Source organism: Scatophagus argus, chromosome 19 (genome assembly GCF_020382885.2).
Source record: "Scatophagus argus isolate fScaArg1 chromosome 19, fScaArg1.pri, whole genome shotgun sequence".
Classification (NCBI taxonomy): Eukaryota; Metazoa; Chordata; class Actinopteri; family Scatophagidae; genus Scatophagus; species Scatophagus argus.
The window spans coordinates 8,054,675-8,068,384 of NC_058511.1; the positions used below are offsets into that span (position 1 = coordinate 8,054,675).

Sequence of the window (13,710 nt, forward strand, 5' to 3'; positions counted from 1 at the left end):
CATGCGTTCTCATGAGTCATCTTTTGCATAAAAGCATTCAAATATGCTCACTAATTGCCATGGGTTATCTGATTTCCTACTTGTGCAACTGAGCAATGGAAGTGAGCTGATGGTGACACTGATTGTGCTATAATCGATTCCTGAATTGTGTAGGCCTCTTCCACATCTAATACAATCACTTTGATAACACAAATGAAATCAAATGGTTTAGGAGAAAACTACGAATGATGCACAACAATTCAGTATCATAGTTTATTTTTTTTAGGTTTTTTCAAATATTTTCATATAAAAAGTGTCAGTAACTGACATCAGTCAGAAGTTTGAAAAAAAAAATAACAAACCCTCCACTTCCTCTCAAATCACTTCCAAATGTACCATTCTTTTATCATTATCACTCTCCTCCTCCTCCTCATCTTCCTAGAGATATCACTCATTCATCTGTCTGATTCTCTCAAACCCTCAGAAGAATGCAGTACTTAACAAGTTTTAGTAAACAAAAAAGAAAAAAAAAAAAACAGCAGAGGTTTCACACCTCTGTTCTAAAAAAAAAAAAACAAAAGCTGCTTTGCACTGGTTAGACTTCCCCAGCAGGGAAATAAGCACAGCTACAACCTTTTGCGTTCGACAGCTGTCGACCGCAGTCGGCCCTGTGTGGGCAAGCCGGGTCCCCAACAATGGAAACACGGCAGCCCAGAAAGAGTCTCTGCTCACCAAAGAGCACTTCTTAAATGTTTTCTAGAGAAAAACAGAAGAGGTATTCATTTACTGGTAAAATTCACAATCCAAAGCTTCCAAAATGTTAGGGTGACCAGGCAGCTGGGATAAGCGGAAGACAGATAACGTGTGGTTAGGGCAACCGGAAGCAAATCCCTCCTGGAAACCTGGTTTCTAACTTTCTTTTTGATTAGCTTTTTTCTTTTCTTTTTTTTTTTTCTTTTTTTACCCATTACCAGAAAAATAAAAGACATCATCATCATCAACAACAACAAATGATAAACAGTTATCTCACAAAAACAGAGCTACAGCAGAAGCAAGAAGTCTTTCCTTCAAAGTGCCTCGCTTTTTTTTTTTGACACGTGAAATTCAAAAACATTTTTCTTCTCTCCGTCGTTTCTGTGAAACACACACGCACAAAACATCCACACCTCAGTCATCATGAATACAGAACTCATCCACACGTGTACAGTCAAACTCAAAAAAGGGCTCAGACAGTGTTCTTTGAGTTTCTTCCCACACCTCTCTGGTGTTCACACACTCCTTGGATTAGCTTACATTGACATTTGAGATCTTGGGATTTGGGATTTGGGGGGGCAAGAGGGAGGGGGGTAATGCATTGGATTTTTAATGGATAGGGGTGTAAAATGGGGTTGAGGGGTTGGGTGATTTGGGGATCAATATGACCCCGTTGAATACAACATGGGAGCAGCAGCATCAGCACATATGCACACTGTGCTGGAGAGTTCAGGCACAGGACAAAAAAAAAAAAACAGCCCGAGGTTAATGCTTCCATCTCCAGTTACCACTAACAGCAACCACTTCCCTTACTACAAAATGAAATAAAAAGATACTGAAGAAACTAAACAGAAATGACAGAATCAAAGTGCAGACTGGTTCCGGCTGCACGGCTTTCTGGGGATTTCCGATGGGTCTTCACTCTAACAGCAGACAGAAGAGACTGGCAACAAATGCTGCTGCTGTTGCATGCTAGAATACTGAATCTTCATCCTGGATGCCTCCCATGTCAGTCCTCAGGCCTGGCACAAACTCCCCATCAGAGCAGGAGTTTGCTCCAGGCTTCCATCTCTTGGTCAGTTGTGGCACTGCAGGCAACTTGAGCTTGTTTATCCACTTGTAGTTTTAGATGACTTTTCTTCAGCAGTTCTTTCTTTCTTGCTTGCTTTCATTTGTTCAGATCCTCTTCTCATCCAACAAGCTCTGTCACAACCCAGGGCTTCTCACATCTTTTTGACATTTTTGTTGAACTCCCCCCCTTAATTTTCTTTTTTTTTCTTAAAGTATCCAAAAATGAGCAACAACAACGACAGTAAAAAGACAACAATAAAAACGCCAGAGCACTTCATGTCATGTAGCGGGTGATCGCTCTCAGAGCGTATAACAGTTCCGCCTGCATTCGCGCTTCCATAAGAAGCAGATTAACATGGACCTGCAGGACAAACGAGAGAGGAAAGAGTTTTTAAACACTGCACATTAATTGATATATCCTCTACAGATCAGGCCAAGAGAGCACAGCAGCAACTTACCTTCTCGGAGTGCTCAAACTGCCTCCAGAAACTCTCATACATTCGTTTGGTGGTCTTCTCAGGACTACACACCATGGTCTTAATATAGATTTTAAAGCTACGGTCCAGAAGCTGGTTTATCTCCCCGTAATCATAGTCATCATACCTGAAGAACACAGAAAAACGCACCGTTGGAACACATGGGACAACAGTGCTGACAGAACATAACAGCACACATTACAAAATAACGAAGTTTCCAGCGACTGACCTGATGCCGAACATGCAGTGGATGTAGTTCCAGATGGCCCTGCGCAGCATACTGGTGTCCACATCCTTGTGCGTTGCCATGGTGTTGTAGGTCAGATTGTAGGCCATCTGAAACTTCTCGTCGAGCATCTGACCAACATCGGGGTACAGTCTGTTGACGAGGGAGAAACCATGATCCTCCCAGCTGTAGTCCTAGAGTAAAGAGAATTAAGAAGTAAATATCATACAGATCATCTTTTTCAAAAAATCATACTGAACTGAATTCAGCCTGTATTTGATTCATACCTGCACTCTGAACGTGGGCACATGTTCCCCCCTCCTTGAGAAGTCCTTGTAGCCGTAACTGGGGTCCTCAAAGTGTCGGGAGACGTCTCTGGAGGGGACACAGTCATCGTCCTCAGCGGTGACCACCAGCATGCTCTCAGTCTTCTCCCTCTCAAAGCGAGTTGCCATCTCCTCCTGGCTTGCCTCCTCGTCGTCGCGGCACTCCTGCAGCTGCTTCATGCGCTCCATCAGCACCTCCACCTCACCGCACATCTCCTATGAAGAGCAAGAGAGAAAATTGGCAGTGAGGAAAGACTCGTGTGAGGAGCACAAACCCAAGTTGTGTGGTGAAAGTTTTCAGACACCAGTAAGAAAACCTCCACTGTGCACACACACATCATCTTTTACCACTAACCTGGTCACCAAGCAGATCGTCGTGGTGATTAGCATGACCGTTGCCATTGGCAATGTCACAGACGCAGTACTGGCTGAGGGAGGGTGGCCTGAAAGTGTGTCCGCCGTCGCAGTGGATGTCGGGCGTGATGCCGCAGCCGAAGGTGAATGAGGCGAGGGAGTGGTAGTGTGTGAGCAGGACCACGGCGTGGATTAGCTCTGCGAGGGACCAGCTGTGTTCCTCTGCCTTCAGAAGGCGCTGGAAAAAACAAATGGAAACAAAAATCATGAGTCTCGGTAAGTGGAGCCAAATAATGACTTCAATATCACTGGCGTTTTTGGGAAGCGGGGAAATGTTTTCACCTTCCTAACTTCATTATTGTCCTCCCATCTCCCTCCATCTGTCCCCCACTTTCTGTCACACTCTCTGCCATAACTCCCGAATACATCAAAATTATGCAGCTGCAGCTATACTCTGGCACCCTCACACGATCTCAGCCAGTTACATAATACTTCTCACATCCACATCTAGCCTTCAGACCATGTCCGTCCTCTCACCTCAATGTGTTCCTTGGTGAGAAGCCAAGGCCGATGGGCCAGGATTTTGTTGAGCTCTCCGAGCTGCCGCAGCTTCTGCGGGGCTTCGTCCAAGCCGTTCAGCCACTTAGGATCGCCCCCGACCTGGAGGAAGTCGTTCACATGCAGGTTGACCAAATAGGAACACTGGTGTCTGGCTGCTGCCTGCAGGATGACAGGAAATGGAAGCATTTAACACAAGACATTTAACTGCTTGACATTTAACAGTTAAATGAGATGTGGACTGAGAATTTGTAGGCGTGACCGTACCATGATGCCGATGTAGTGTCGGTAGTGCAAAGACAGGGGTCCGTCCATTTGCAGCAGGTAGTGCTGTGTCCGGAGGAAACTCTCCAGGTACTCCGGGTGGAAGCCCATCACGACAGAAACGTTGTCGAGGCGACCAAGGGCTGCAAATGCATCCTCGAAAATTGACTGTGTCCGGGTGTCCACTTTACTGACTTTTAGAATCTAACAGAAAATTAAAATCAACAAATAAGGAGTTTATCACATTAATGTCACGCTTGCAACCGAGTAAAAATGATCTCTGAGATTACAGGCATGACTCATACCTCTTTCTCAGGGATAAATCTGCTTGGTCCGTTACCTAATGGTCTTGGGATCCTTACTCCCAAGTCCTGAAATACAAAATAAAGAGAAAAACGTGCATCTTAAATACCACAGGAGAGCAAAGCAGAAGCTCTGAGTATAGTTTTCATGAGGTCGTCACTTCTCGTTTCCCCTGTAGTCCTACTGTTATTAAGGGTTCACAAGTACGAAAAAATCAGAGTCGCACTGTCTAAGTAAACCTGTCGGACTCTTGTTGGTTTACAGCAGAAAATCACTATAAAACGCGATGTAAGGTTTTCTCCATTGTAGAAGCAGCATTCAATTCTCTGCAGTGTCACAAGAAATGATGCACGAAATCAGAATTAAAGCGACATTAAATTACTGATAAATCCGAACACACAGCAGCTCATACAAAATTAAAACAGTTAAAAGGGTCTTTAGGTTTCCTCCATTGTGTCCTCTAACTTTCCGCTGCTTGTCGAGACATGTCCAACTTGATAGCGGACGGTCGCCGCAGCGCACGACGAAAAGGATGAATGAATGACAACGAAATGCATATTTTTCAGAAATGACACCGGTTGAAAACGTGCATTTGAACGTGTCATTCACACGTTTGCTTCTCTGCAGGTGAACAAGACAAACACAACGAATCCAGAGACGATTTCTTGTCCCAGTGACAAACAACAAACTGTCCTTGCTCGTAAACAAGCCTGCACAAAAGACTGCACTGCAGCTTGTTTGCTCAAAGGAAAAACGTCGCCTCAAATCATCAATAATGTGACACGGTTTTTTCTAACATCCTCAATATCACACTGAAGCTTTAAACATAGCGCAGTTTGTAAGATTATTCTCCCGAAGCCCTCCTCCTCCTCCTCTTTTTCTTACCTTTTTGCTCAGCCGTTCACAATGGGTACATATCTTTAACAGGTTTGTCACCGCAAAAGAACTATTTTCCACGTTTTCTGGCGGTGCGACCGCGTGCCTCATCTCGTGTCCTCGCGTCTATTTTGATTATTTCAAGGGAATAAAAAAAGAAAGTTTGAAAAAATAAGACGTATTCTGAATGGCTGTTTCCTCCTCTCTTTGTTCCTTGAGGCACTGGGTAAAGTGCTCAGCAGTCAGCTGTTGCAGCCCGAAGCAGAATACCGTCCTCTCTCGCTCATACATTCGGTAAATAAGTCGAGGCTCGTGTGATTGACGTGCTAAGCAACCATACGGGAGGGGAAAACATGTTGCCCCCGCAGCCAATGGCGGCGAGGGGAGCACGTGTGGGTGGGGCTAACCGTGAAGAGAGTGATGCGGGTAGTGGAGGTAGTAGGGGTGGTGGGGGGGGGGGGGGGGCTCCGAAACGTGAGCAGAGAGAACAGCCCCCCCCACACACACCCCACCAAGAAAACATCATCACTCCTCTCTGCTTCTTTTGTTCCTGCTGCCATTGATCATGATTGCATTTACAGAATAATGGCAGCAATCAAACCAAGGTGATTGCTGCTTGATTCTGCTCTCCCATCAACACTTCAATAAATTACCCACAGCAACGAAAAGCCACCCTGCAGGATTACAAGAACTGCAACACTGTAACACCAGCAAATGTGGCCTGGGACAAAAAAAAAAAAAAAAAAAAAAAAAAAGTAAGAGGCATCTGTGTGTTCATCTGTGTAATGTGCATTCAGTGACAACAACAACAACAACAACACAGAAGGCAGCTCTTGCAGCACAGCGTGGGGCCAACTGAGCCGAATAAGGTGGAGGTCTGTTGTGCAAAAGCATAAGCACGCAGGGAGATGGATGGCCGCGGGACCTGCTGCTGCAACAACAACGTCCCTTCAGTTTGTGGTTTTGCACCACAGCCTATCAGACCACAGATAATGCCATTCCTCCACCAATCAGCCCAGGCTGAAGGAGTCCTTTAAAAGGCAGGAGGAAGCAGCGATAAGGAAGGCAGCACTTAGGGCTTTGTTTATCCCACCTTGACAATAACACGCTCACTGGAACAGGGTACAGCTGGTTTATCACACCGTAGTGGTGAGAAAGTCAATAATTACTCAGAATTATATCAGATGAAAAAAACACTGTGTTCTGCAGATTTTAAATGACAGTTTAATATGCACTTTATTTAATCCAAACAAGTCTGTCACTGTGGAAATGATTTGTACCAGAAGTGCTATATTTGTCCTTGAAATTTCTGGTAAACAACAGATAAACAGTTGTATTTTCATGTAAAAGCACATGTGAGTTAAGAGTTGTTTCCTCTGCGGATTGCCAGCAACCACATTACAAAAGCATCCACATATTGGCCACTCCATCCACAGGCACACATATGCACATCTGTGTGTCATGTTTCCGTGTAACATTTGAAAATTACATGGTTCCCAAGCAAAACAAAGGAGATTTTTCTATTCTGGAAAAACGACGCAATAGTTTAGATTGTTTGAAAAGGTCTTGAATTTTGTGAGATACCAGCGACCCCTGTTGTTTCAGCTCATCCTTACAGCAACAAGTCTGGCTCTGAAAGTGTTTTGGCAAACTGAAGGCTTATTCTATAAAAAGCAGACAAGCAAGTTGAAGTCGGTAATGAGGCGGTGATTCGAAGCCAATGAAAGACAAGTCAGTGCACTCCAATCAAGAGCCTGCTCGGCCAGTTCAGCAGCCCACTGCAAGTCCCCAGCACTGATGCCTGGATAGCACAGTATTCAGCAGGTTCATTGTGTGGATCAAGCCAACCACCCCCCTACCCCCCCCCAGTCCCTCTCCTGATGCCACAGGGTGGGGTGTGGGGCAGCGGTAAAAGCGGTAAACATGTTCCCAGGGCTGGAGTCAGCACTCCCAGGGCTGCCAGGAGCCCCATGGCTCAGCAAAGCTGCAGAAGGGGCTGGTCAGCGTTAGGGCTTACGACACACCAAACCTTTTCACATAAAAGAGCTTAGGCTTGGGGGTCCGGCCTCTCGGACAGGGCCAAACACTATTGTCAGCGTGCAGGCACTGACTACTCTGTGAGGCTGTACTGTACTCACATCAGGAGTATCTGTGTGAGTACAGTGATCCGGGCATATATGATCCTTGTTAGATCAAGGCTGTGGCTACATCTACGGTTCATCGGTCTTTGAGCCAAATGATAACAAGTTGGTACCCAGAGATCACTTTGGCAAAGGCAAACCAGAGATGGTTAACACGTTAGTTTTGTCATCAAAACACCACACAACCATCTAAAATTATAAGCTCTGGGAAGACATGAAAAGCTCCAGAAAAAACTAGCAAGTGGACCCTGACTTAAGGTTTTTGTCCAACTATACATCCAGTTCTAGTTCCTGGATCTTCAGGAGAGTGTGCTGCACTTATCTGTTTGACCTTCATTTTATGTCTCTGGTGTTCACATAATTTAAGAAATGTGACAAAATATTAGACCCCAGACTTCAGTATATTACACCTGGCTTGTTTTCCAACCTGTAAAACTTTGCGTGTTCTGGGGTATCTTCTGAAGCCGTATCTGAACACAGTGTGACATATATATAAAAAAACAAAACCACACTGCAGGTGTGTTGGGGGAGTCTGCAGACCTACATCTTCAAGCTGTGAGTGTGAATGGCCAATGACTGAATGAGGAACTTATCCAAGGATCACTCCAAACAAGCTTGTTACTTTGCTACTTGCTCTTTAAAGCTTACAGACAGCATGCCAGCCGAATTCATTAACGGTTGTAGGGGATAAACCAGTGACCTTTTAGCTGCATGATGGCTTCCCTGTAGATGTAACTGTGTGTACTGGTATATATGTGTGTGTGTGTGTGTCCATAGGATGGGCGTTTGGAGTACAGGGGTTAGTACAACATTGGGAAGATTAGTGATTACAGAGGAAAGACTCCTGGAAACAACAGGAATAATCTCAGATTTGTTTTAACAGCATGTGTGTCATCAGATAGTGATCTGTTGGAGGAAAGGCCTGAACAATGGACACATTTCCACTGGTTTTACACTAATGTTAATAAAAATATTCCTATTCAGTAATAGCTGGGAATATTGGCCCGATTAAACGCTTTCACAGCCATTATTACAAGCTGTTGTCAGCTTATTCATGGCTGTGTTTGAAAGAAAACATAACACAATCTTCTTTGTGAATTAAGAGAATTAGCAGCTCATGAAGGCTAATGTTAGCTTGTGCTACTACGATTCATCATATTCCCATAACTGCATCTTGTAGCCAAAGAGGTGGTTCAGAAAAAGTGACAAAGAGTATTGTACTGCAGGAGTGATTTCAGCAGGTTCTATGGACATTTTAATGTTTTAACCCACTTTTTTTGTTTTTTTATACCTACTTTTCACCTTTTAAACATTTTCCTCCTTGTACCCAAGCTGACCACTGTACTGGACTTCAGGAATAAGCAAACTACAGCCTACAGTCTAGAAAGCGTAACATGTCACACTCAAAACATAGCGTTACTCAACAAAGTGAAATGTGAAATACATACCACAGAAAAAACGTGCAGAAAGTTCAATAAGTGACACTGAGGAATTTGAAGTACAAGTAAGCATGTACACAGATACAATGCAACACTTGACTTGACATTAGAATATGTCAGAACATTTTACATCAAGTGGATACTAAATCTGGAACAAACAATCAGAAGGTTTAAAGCAAAGTAGCTGCTTCATTAAGGTCTACTGTCAAGAATTAGTTCGCTAAACTTTTTATAAGTACAAAAGTAAGGCATCTACTTTCTCAAATGCTCGATAAAGCAGTTGTTCTGCCTTTATGAGTGTGGAGTTAACAACAGCCTTAAACCAATAAGTAGGGATGATAAAAGTTAATAAGATTAAAAACAGAGAGCGAGAGGAAGCCACGCCAGGCATAAACTCTGCACACATGTGCCTCAGTGCTGCTGCTGCGGTGTTTTCTCATGCAGCAAGACGTGAGGGAACCGCAAAAAACTGTGGGGATGTTCAACAAGTGGCAGAAGTCCACCAGACCAGTTCAGACCTAACCTATCAGTGCACAGAGGAGAGGAAGCAGAAAACTCTCGAACACTGACATAAGCCTAGCAACAGGCTTCCACCAATCATGGGACAGAACAACAGTTACAGGAACCAATCTTCTCTGCTCGCTCTCTCTCTCTCTCTCTCTCTCTCCCTCTCTCTGCCTCTCTTGTTTCTGTACAAAAAAAGAAAAGGAAAACAAAAAAAAAGTTGTGCCGAGGTATGAAGTTCACTGAGCGAACCAATCTGTTCTTTTTCATAGCAAGTAACTCAGTTTTACTGATCTATTTAAACAGTTTTAACTTTTGTCCCTTTGACTTTCTCTGACAAAATGTGGCATAAACAGAAATCTCCTAACTTCACAGCAAACACAAGACCTCAACTTAGCCCAGAGGCTCACAACAGCAACTCTCATCTGTCAAGAACAACAAGAGATTTTTTGAAACTGTGTTAAAGAGATTACTCTGAAACCTACAGTGTAGTACAGTTTTTTTAACAGCAAATGAATAAATCAGTACATTTAAACACTACAGACGTGCAAACGTGGTGAGGACAGCTTTAAACTTGGTCACAGTTAAAGGGTGAAAACTGCAAACTAAGAGGGTATCCCCCCAACCCTGCTCTTGGTTTGAGCCTGTTCATCTATCTCTGAGCATTTAACCGAGCAGACTTAACCCTGCTGACTTCCCTGTCATCTTACAGAGCAGTTACCAGCATCGAAAACTGGTGCTAAGTTGTCAGGACCTGTTGATCAGAAGCTTCTGAGTGAGAAGCGAGGGATGCATAAGGTGTCATTTTAACCACAGTTTTAGTTAAGTTAAGACTCAACAGCCAAAGCTGGATCAATGTGGGAATTAACTGGACTTTAACTTTTGGGCCACTTCTGAGTGGCTCTTGGTCCCTTGCCTTCCTTTCCCAGTCGCCTCTTCTCTGATCTGTGTGTATTCTGGCAGACTATCAGAGTGGAGCAGTCTCGCCAAGCGCCGGCTTTCCTGAGAGGAGAGGCGTGCCCCACAGACCAGCCGGTCCTGGACCAGCGCACACCAGCACTGGGGAGGAAGAGAGCGTTCCCTAGATTCCATGAAATGTAGAGGAACTGCTGAGACCTCACCGAGAACATGGAGGAAAAAAAAGCGCCTGCAGATAGAGCGGTATCTGGGACAAAAGATAACCTCTCTTTAATGACTTCATACGAACAGGCGTAAACATGAGCATGCACAATTCCCCTGATCTATATGTGCTGTAGGCTACAATCAAGGGGAAAAGGTGTTGGCCTGCAATCCCGGTGTGCACGTGAGGAAGAGCGAGTTCCCGGGGATGTTATTCTAACAGGGAGAGGGCAGCTGTCACAATACAGCGGGCTCCAGCAGAAAAGATCCCATAGAAAAACAGAAAATACCAAACCCTCCCCTGCTATCTTTAGCTTGATATGACACAGCCACCACAAATCAATGAAAAAGCCTCCGTTTTGCTTCACCTGCCCTCTCTCTATAGTCTCTCACTATTTGTCTAATAACACCCGTGGCCATCCTTTGACCCCCCCGCCGCCCCCCCCCCGCCGCCCTTTTTCATACAGATAACTGACGGAAAACATGGGAAACAACACTTCGGGAGTCCAAAGGTGCCACCCAAAGTTCAAGAGACAAAACTCTCACAAAGTATGGTGGCAAATATACTGAAGACGGTGACATCTAGAGCGGGCTTATCTTTACGACTCATGTTAACCAGAAATGTGGGCCTAACAAAGCTGAGTTCAAGCGTTCGGACTCTAATAGCACCAAAGAAAACAGCCCCTCTGGTCTGACGCTGCTGTGTGCCTCCTGGCATGCACAGCTGTTTTTCTCTCTCTCTCTCTCTCTGACAAGACCTCGGCTCTGCTGAGTGAGCAAAAAAAAAGTGACTCATGGCACTGGGAACCTGGCCAAAAAGTTGTTGATCGTCACCCTGTAATTCTTAATGGGCGCCGTAAACCCGGCACAAAAGACCAGACCCTTCACCTGTTTCTGTGAGAATATAGAAAGGAGATGATTCATTCCCGAAAAAACCAATAAACAGCAAGATCATAACAGCAGCTTACAGCACACAAAGTGCAAACTAGTAATCAAAGTGGCTGGTTTGATTCGGTGGCTGATGAGCCGCTGAGCCTAACAAACAAAGTTTAATCATTTCCATGTAGCTGCTCACAGCAAACAAACAAGTCGGTGAACTCTGTTTGGATATAACACAGGAAGAAAGAGTCCTGTGAGCAACAATCCAGTGTGAAGTACACCAGCTTGGGGAGCAGACAAAGACAGACGCCGATAAAGTCTGATGTAATACATCATCGAGGCTACAGGAAAGATTAGTAACTATTGCACTCTGCATTAATCCGCACTCATGTCTGTTGCCAATGTCGGTTTCACTTCTGCCCTCTTTTTTCCACTATCTATCCCCTCAATCTGTAACCTCCACCGTGATGCATTTTGATTGTGGATGTGATACTGCCATAGTTTGTGGGGGAAGGAAGTGATACGGTCTAATCATCAGCCCTCAGAACCATTTTAACCGTGTCCTATTACTTCATTAATAGGCGATGAGCCCCGGTACTGAATGGCCGAACAAAACAGCTTGCAGAACCTCGTTTGAGTGCAACGTCAAGGCGACTGCCCCATTAATGTTTAATCATTTATGAAATGTCTGTTTGATTAGGTGGAAACTCGATCACCTTGGTCTCTGTCCTCTTCATCTGTTCTCACTGGCTCAACATTTCCAGTAATTTAAAAGATTATTTTAAGACAGTGATGCTTTGCATGACATTGAACGGTAGACTCCTAACAAATAAAGCCAAAAGTGTTTTGAAGTTTTCAATTCAAAAGGTATAATGTAAGTTGAGCACATGAAGTGAAATGATTGACCATTTGCTAAGCTCTGCACCCGTTTTTACCTGTTGCTACACCTGTCGAGCTTTCCTTTCCCCACTGTGCAAATGCAGTTTACAACAATAATGGTGCCAGACTGAATTGAAATTCAGGGTAATTTTTGACAAAATGGGTCTTTGATTTCAGACAGTAGTAGGCCAAAGCAGACTCCTCATTTCCAGTTGGCAAAGTTGGGCTGAAGTGACAACTATTGCTAGCTGATTTAATCAGCTGCACCTAGCTAGGTAATTCAGCTAATGTTAGCTCCACGAGTTGGATCGACAACTCTGTTTCTGGCTCCCTTTATGTTGTTTCAAGGTGAATAATGTAAATTTCGTGGCATGGGTCTCATAAACCTGTTGCTCTTACTTTTTCTGTAGTACAGGGAGTAAATGTAGATGATATATTTATACGTGAGACAATATTCTGGTTTTCCCCTTATGCTCAACCTGTTAAATTTTTACTGTCCTGAGTGAACTCCAAAAATACACAGCAACACCCAAAACGCCTTCTTTCCAGGAAACAACCAGGCCAGTCAAAGGTCAATGGGAGAAGTCTGAATCACAGTGCATGTAACTTCTGATGGACTGAAGTGTAAAGATTATAGCTGGAATGTTTTTCTTGCACCACAAGTTGAACATCAAACAGTGCTCCAAGATGAAGTGCAGAAAACATACACAGTGAAGCCAGCAGACTCAGTGTGTGCAAACAGGAACAAGCACCAACATACACAAACTTACAGCACATGTAGACGCATGTTATCCACTGCCCAGCGAGTTCCTCAAATATGAAATCACAAGCACATGACATGAGGTCGTGACTTTGTAGTGTCAAAAACAAAACTGTGGAAAACTGCAGAAAGTGCTTACTGAGGCACATTAAGTTCCGAGCCTAAAATATGTCAAACATGTATATGACCAGTTAGGCAAACTATGCAAAAACTTTAAAAACAAAGAGTCAAATCTGATTAATGCAGCTTTTGCAAACTTCCACCTGCTGAGCCATTTCTATTACCATAATATAAAGTGTACATTTAGAGAAAGTTTCCATTTTTTGTACTCACATCCTGGGTTTGCTTAAGCCAAAGCTTCAGGGTGAGAAATACATATATTAAAACAAAACATGTTCTTGTAGGACAGAATGTGTGCTTTTTAATCTTGCTTAAATTTCTTTTTAATTTTCCCTTTACAAATGTACTGGGTTAATGTGTAGGGTTTGGGTGTATGCTGGTTCTTCACTTTTACAAACTCTCCATGAACCTCATAACCCTGACAAAAGTGTGTGTGTGTGTGTGGTCCTGTCTCATGCCACAGGTAGTGTTAGACATATTTGCTCTGTGGTTAATCAATTACAAGCCTGAAAAGAACAAACCAACGGCCGAAAACTCTTCCGTATCATTGCTGTTGTGGATTCAAATGCAATTCAAATATCTCACTAAATTTCAAGTGTATCTAATGTGGAGATAAGATGGCTTCTGTCCACTGTAGCATTCACTTGAAACAGCAATACAGTGTTGACGAACAACATAAGTCA

At 43.8% G+C, this 13,710-nt stretch overlaps 1 protein-coding gene across 2 annotated transcripts in view; it reads right to left on the reverse strand.

The window, feature by feature from the left end:
• Positions 1–238: 238 nt before the first annotated feature.
• The window catches only part of sesn1 (sestrin 1), a 46,783-nt gene continuing 33,311 nt past the window's right edge, over positions 239–13,710 (reverse strand). The window contains exons 1-9 of one of the 2 annotated variants that reach the window (XM_046372332.1): positions 5,196–5,478; positions 4,313–4,378; positions 4,011–4,211; positions 3,723–3,905; positions 3,187–3,423; positions 2,793–3,047; positions 2,509–2,699; positions 2,262–2,406; positions 239–2,164 (exon numbers count right to left, since the gene is read on the reverse strand). In XM_046372332.1, the coding sequence (XP_046228288.1) occupies positions 2,078–2,164; positions 2,262–2,406; positions 2,509–2,699; positions 2,793–3,047; positions 3,187–3,423; positions 3,723–3,905; positions 4,011–4,211; positions 4,313–4,378; positions 5,196–5,297 (1,467 nt within the window). In that variant the 5' untranslated portion in view covers positions 5,298–5,478 and the 3' untranslated portion in view covers positions 239–2,077. Of the gene's footprint in view, positions 2,165–2,261; positions 2,407–2,508; positions 2,700–2,792; positions 3,048–3,186; positions 3,424–3,722; positions 3,906–4,010; positions 4,212–4,312; positions 4,379–5,195; positions 5,479–13,710 lie in introns of those variants that run through there. The other variant, XM_046372331.1, reaches the window with a different exon arrangement.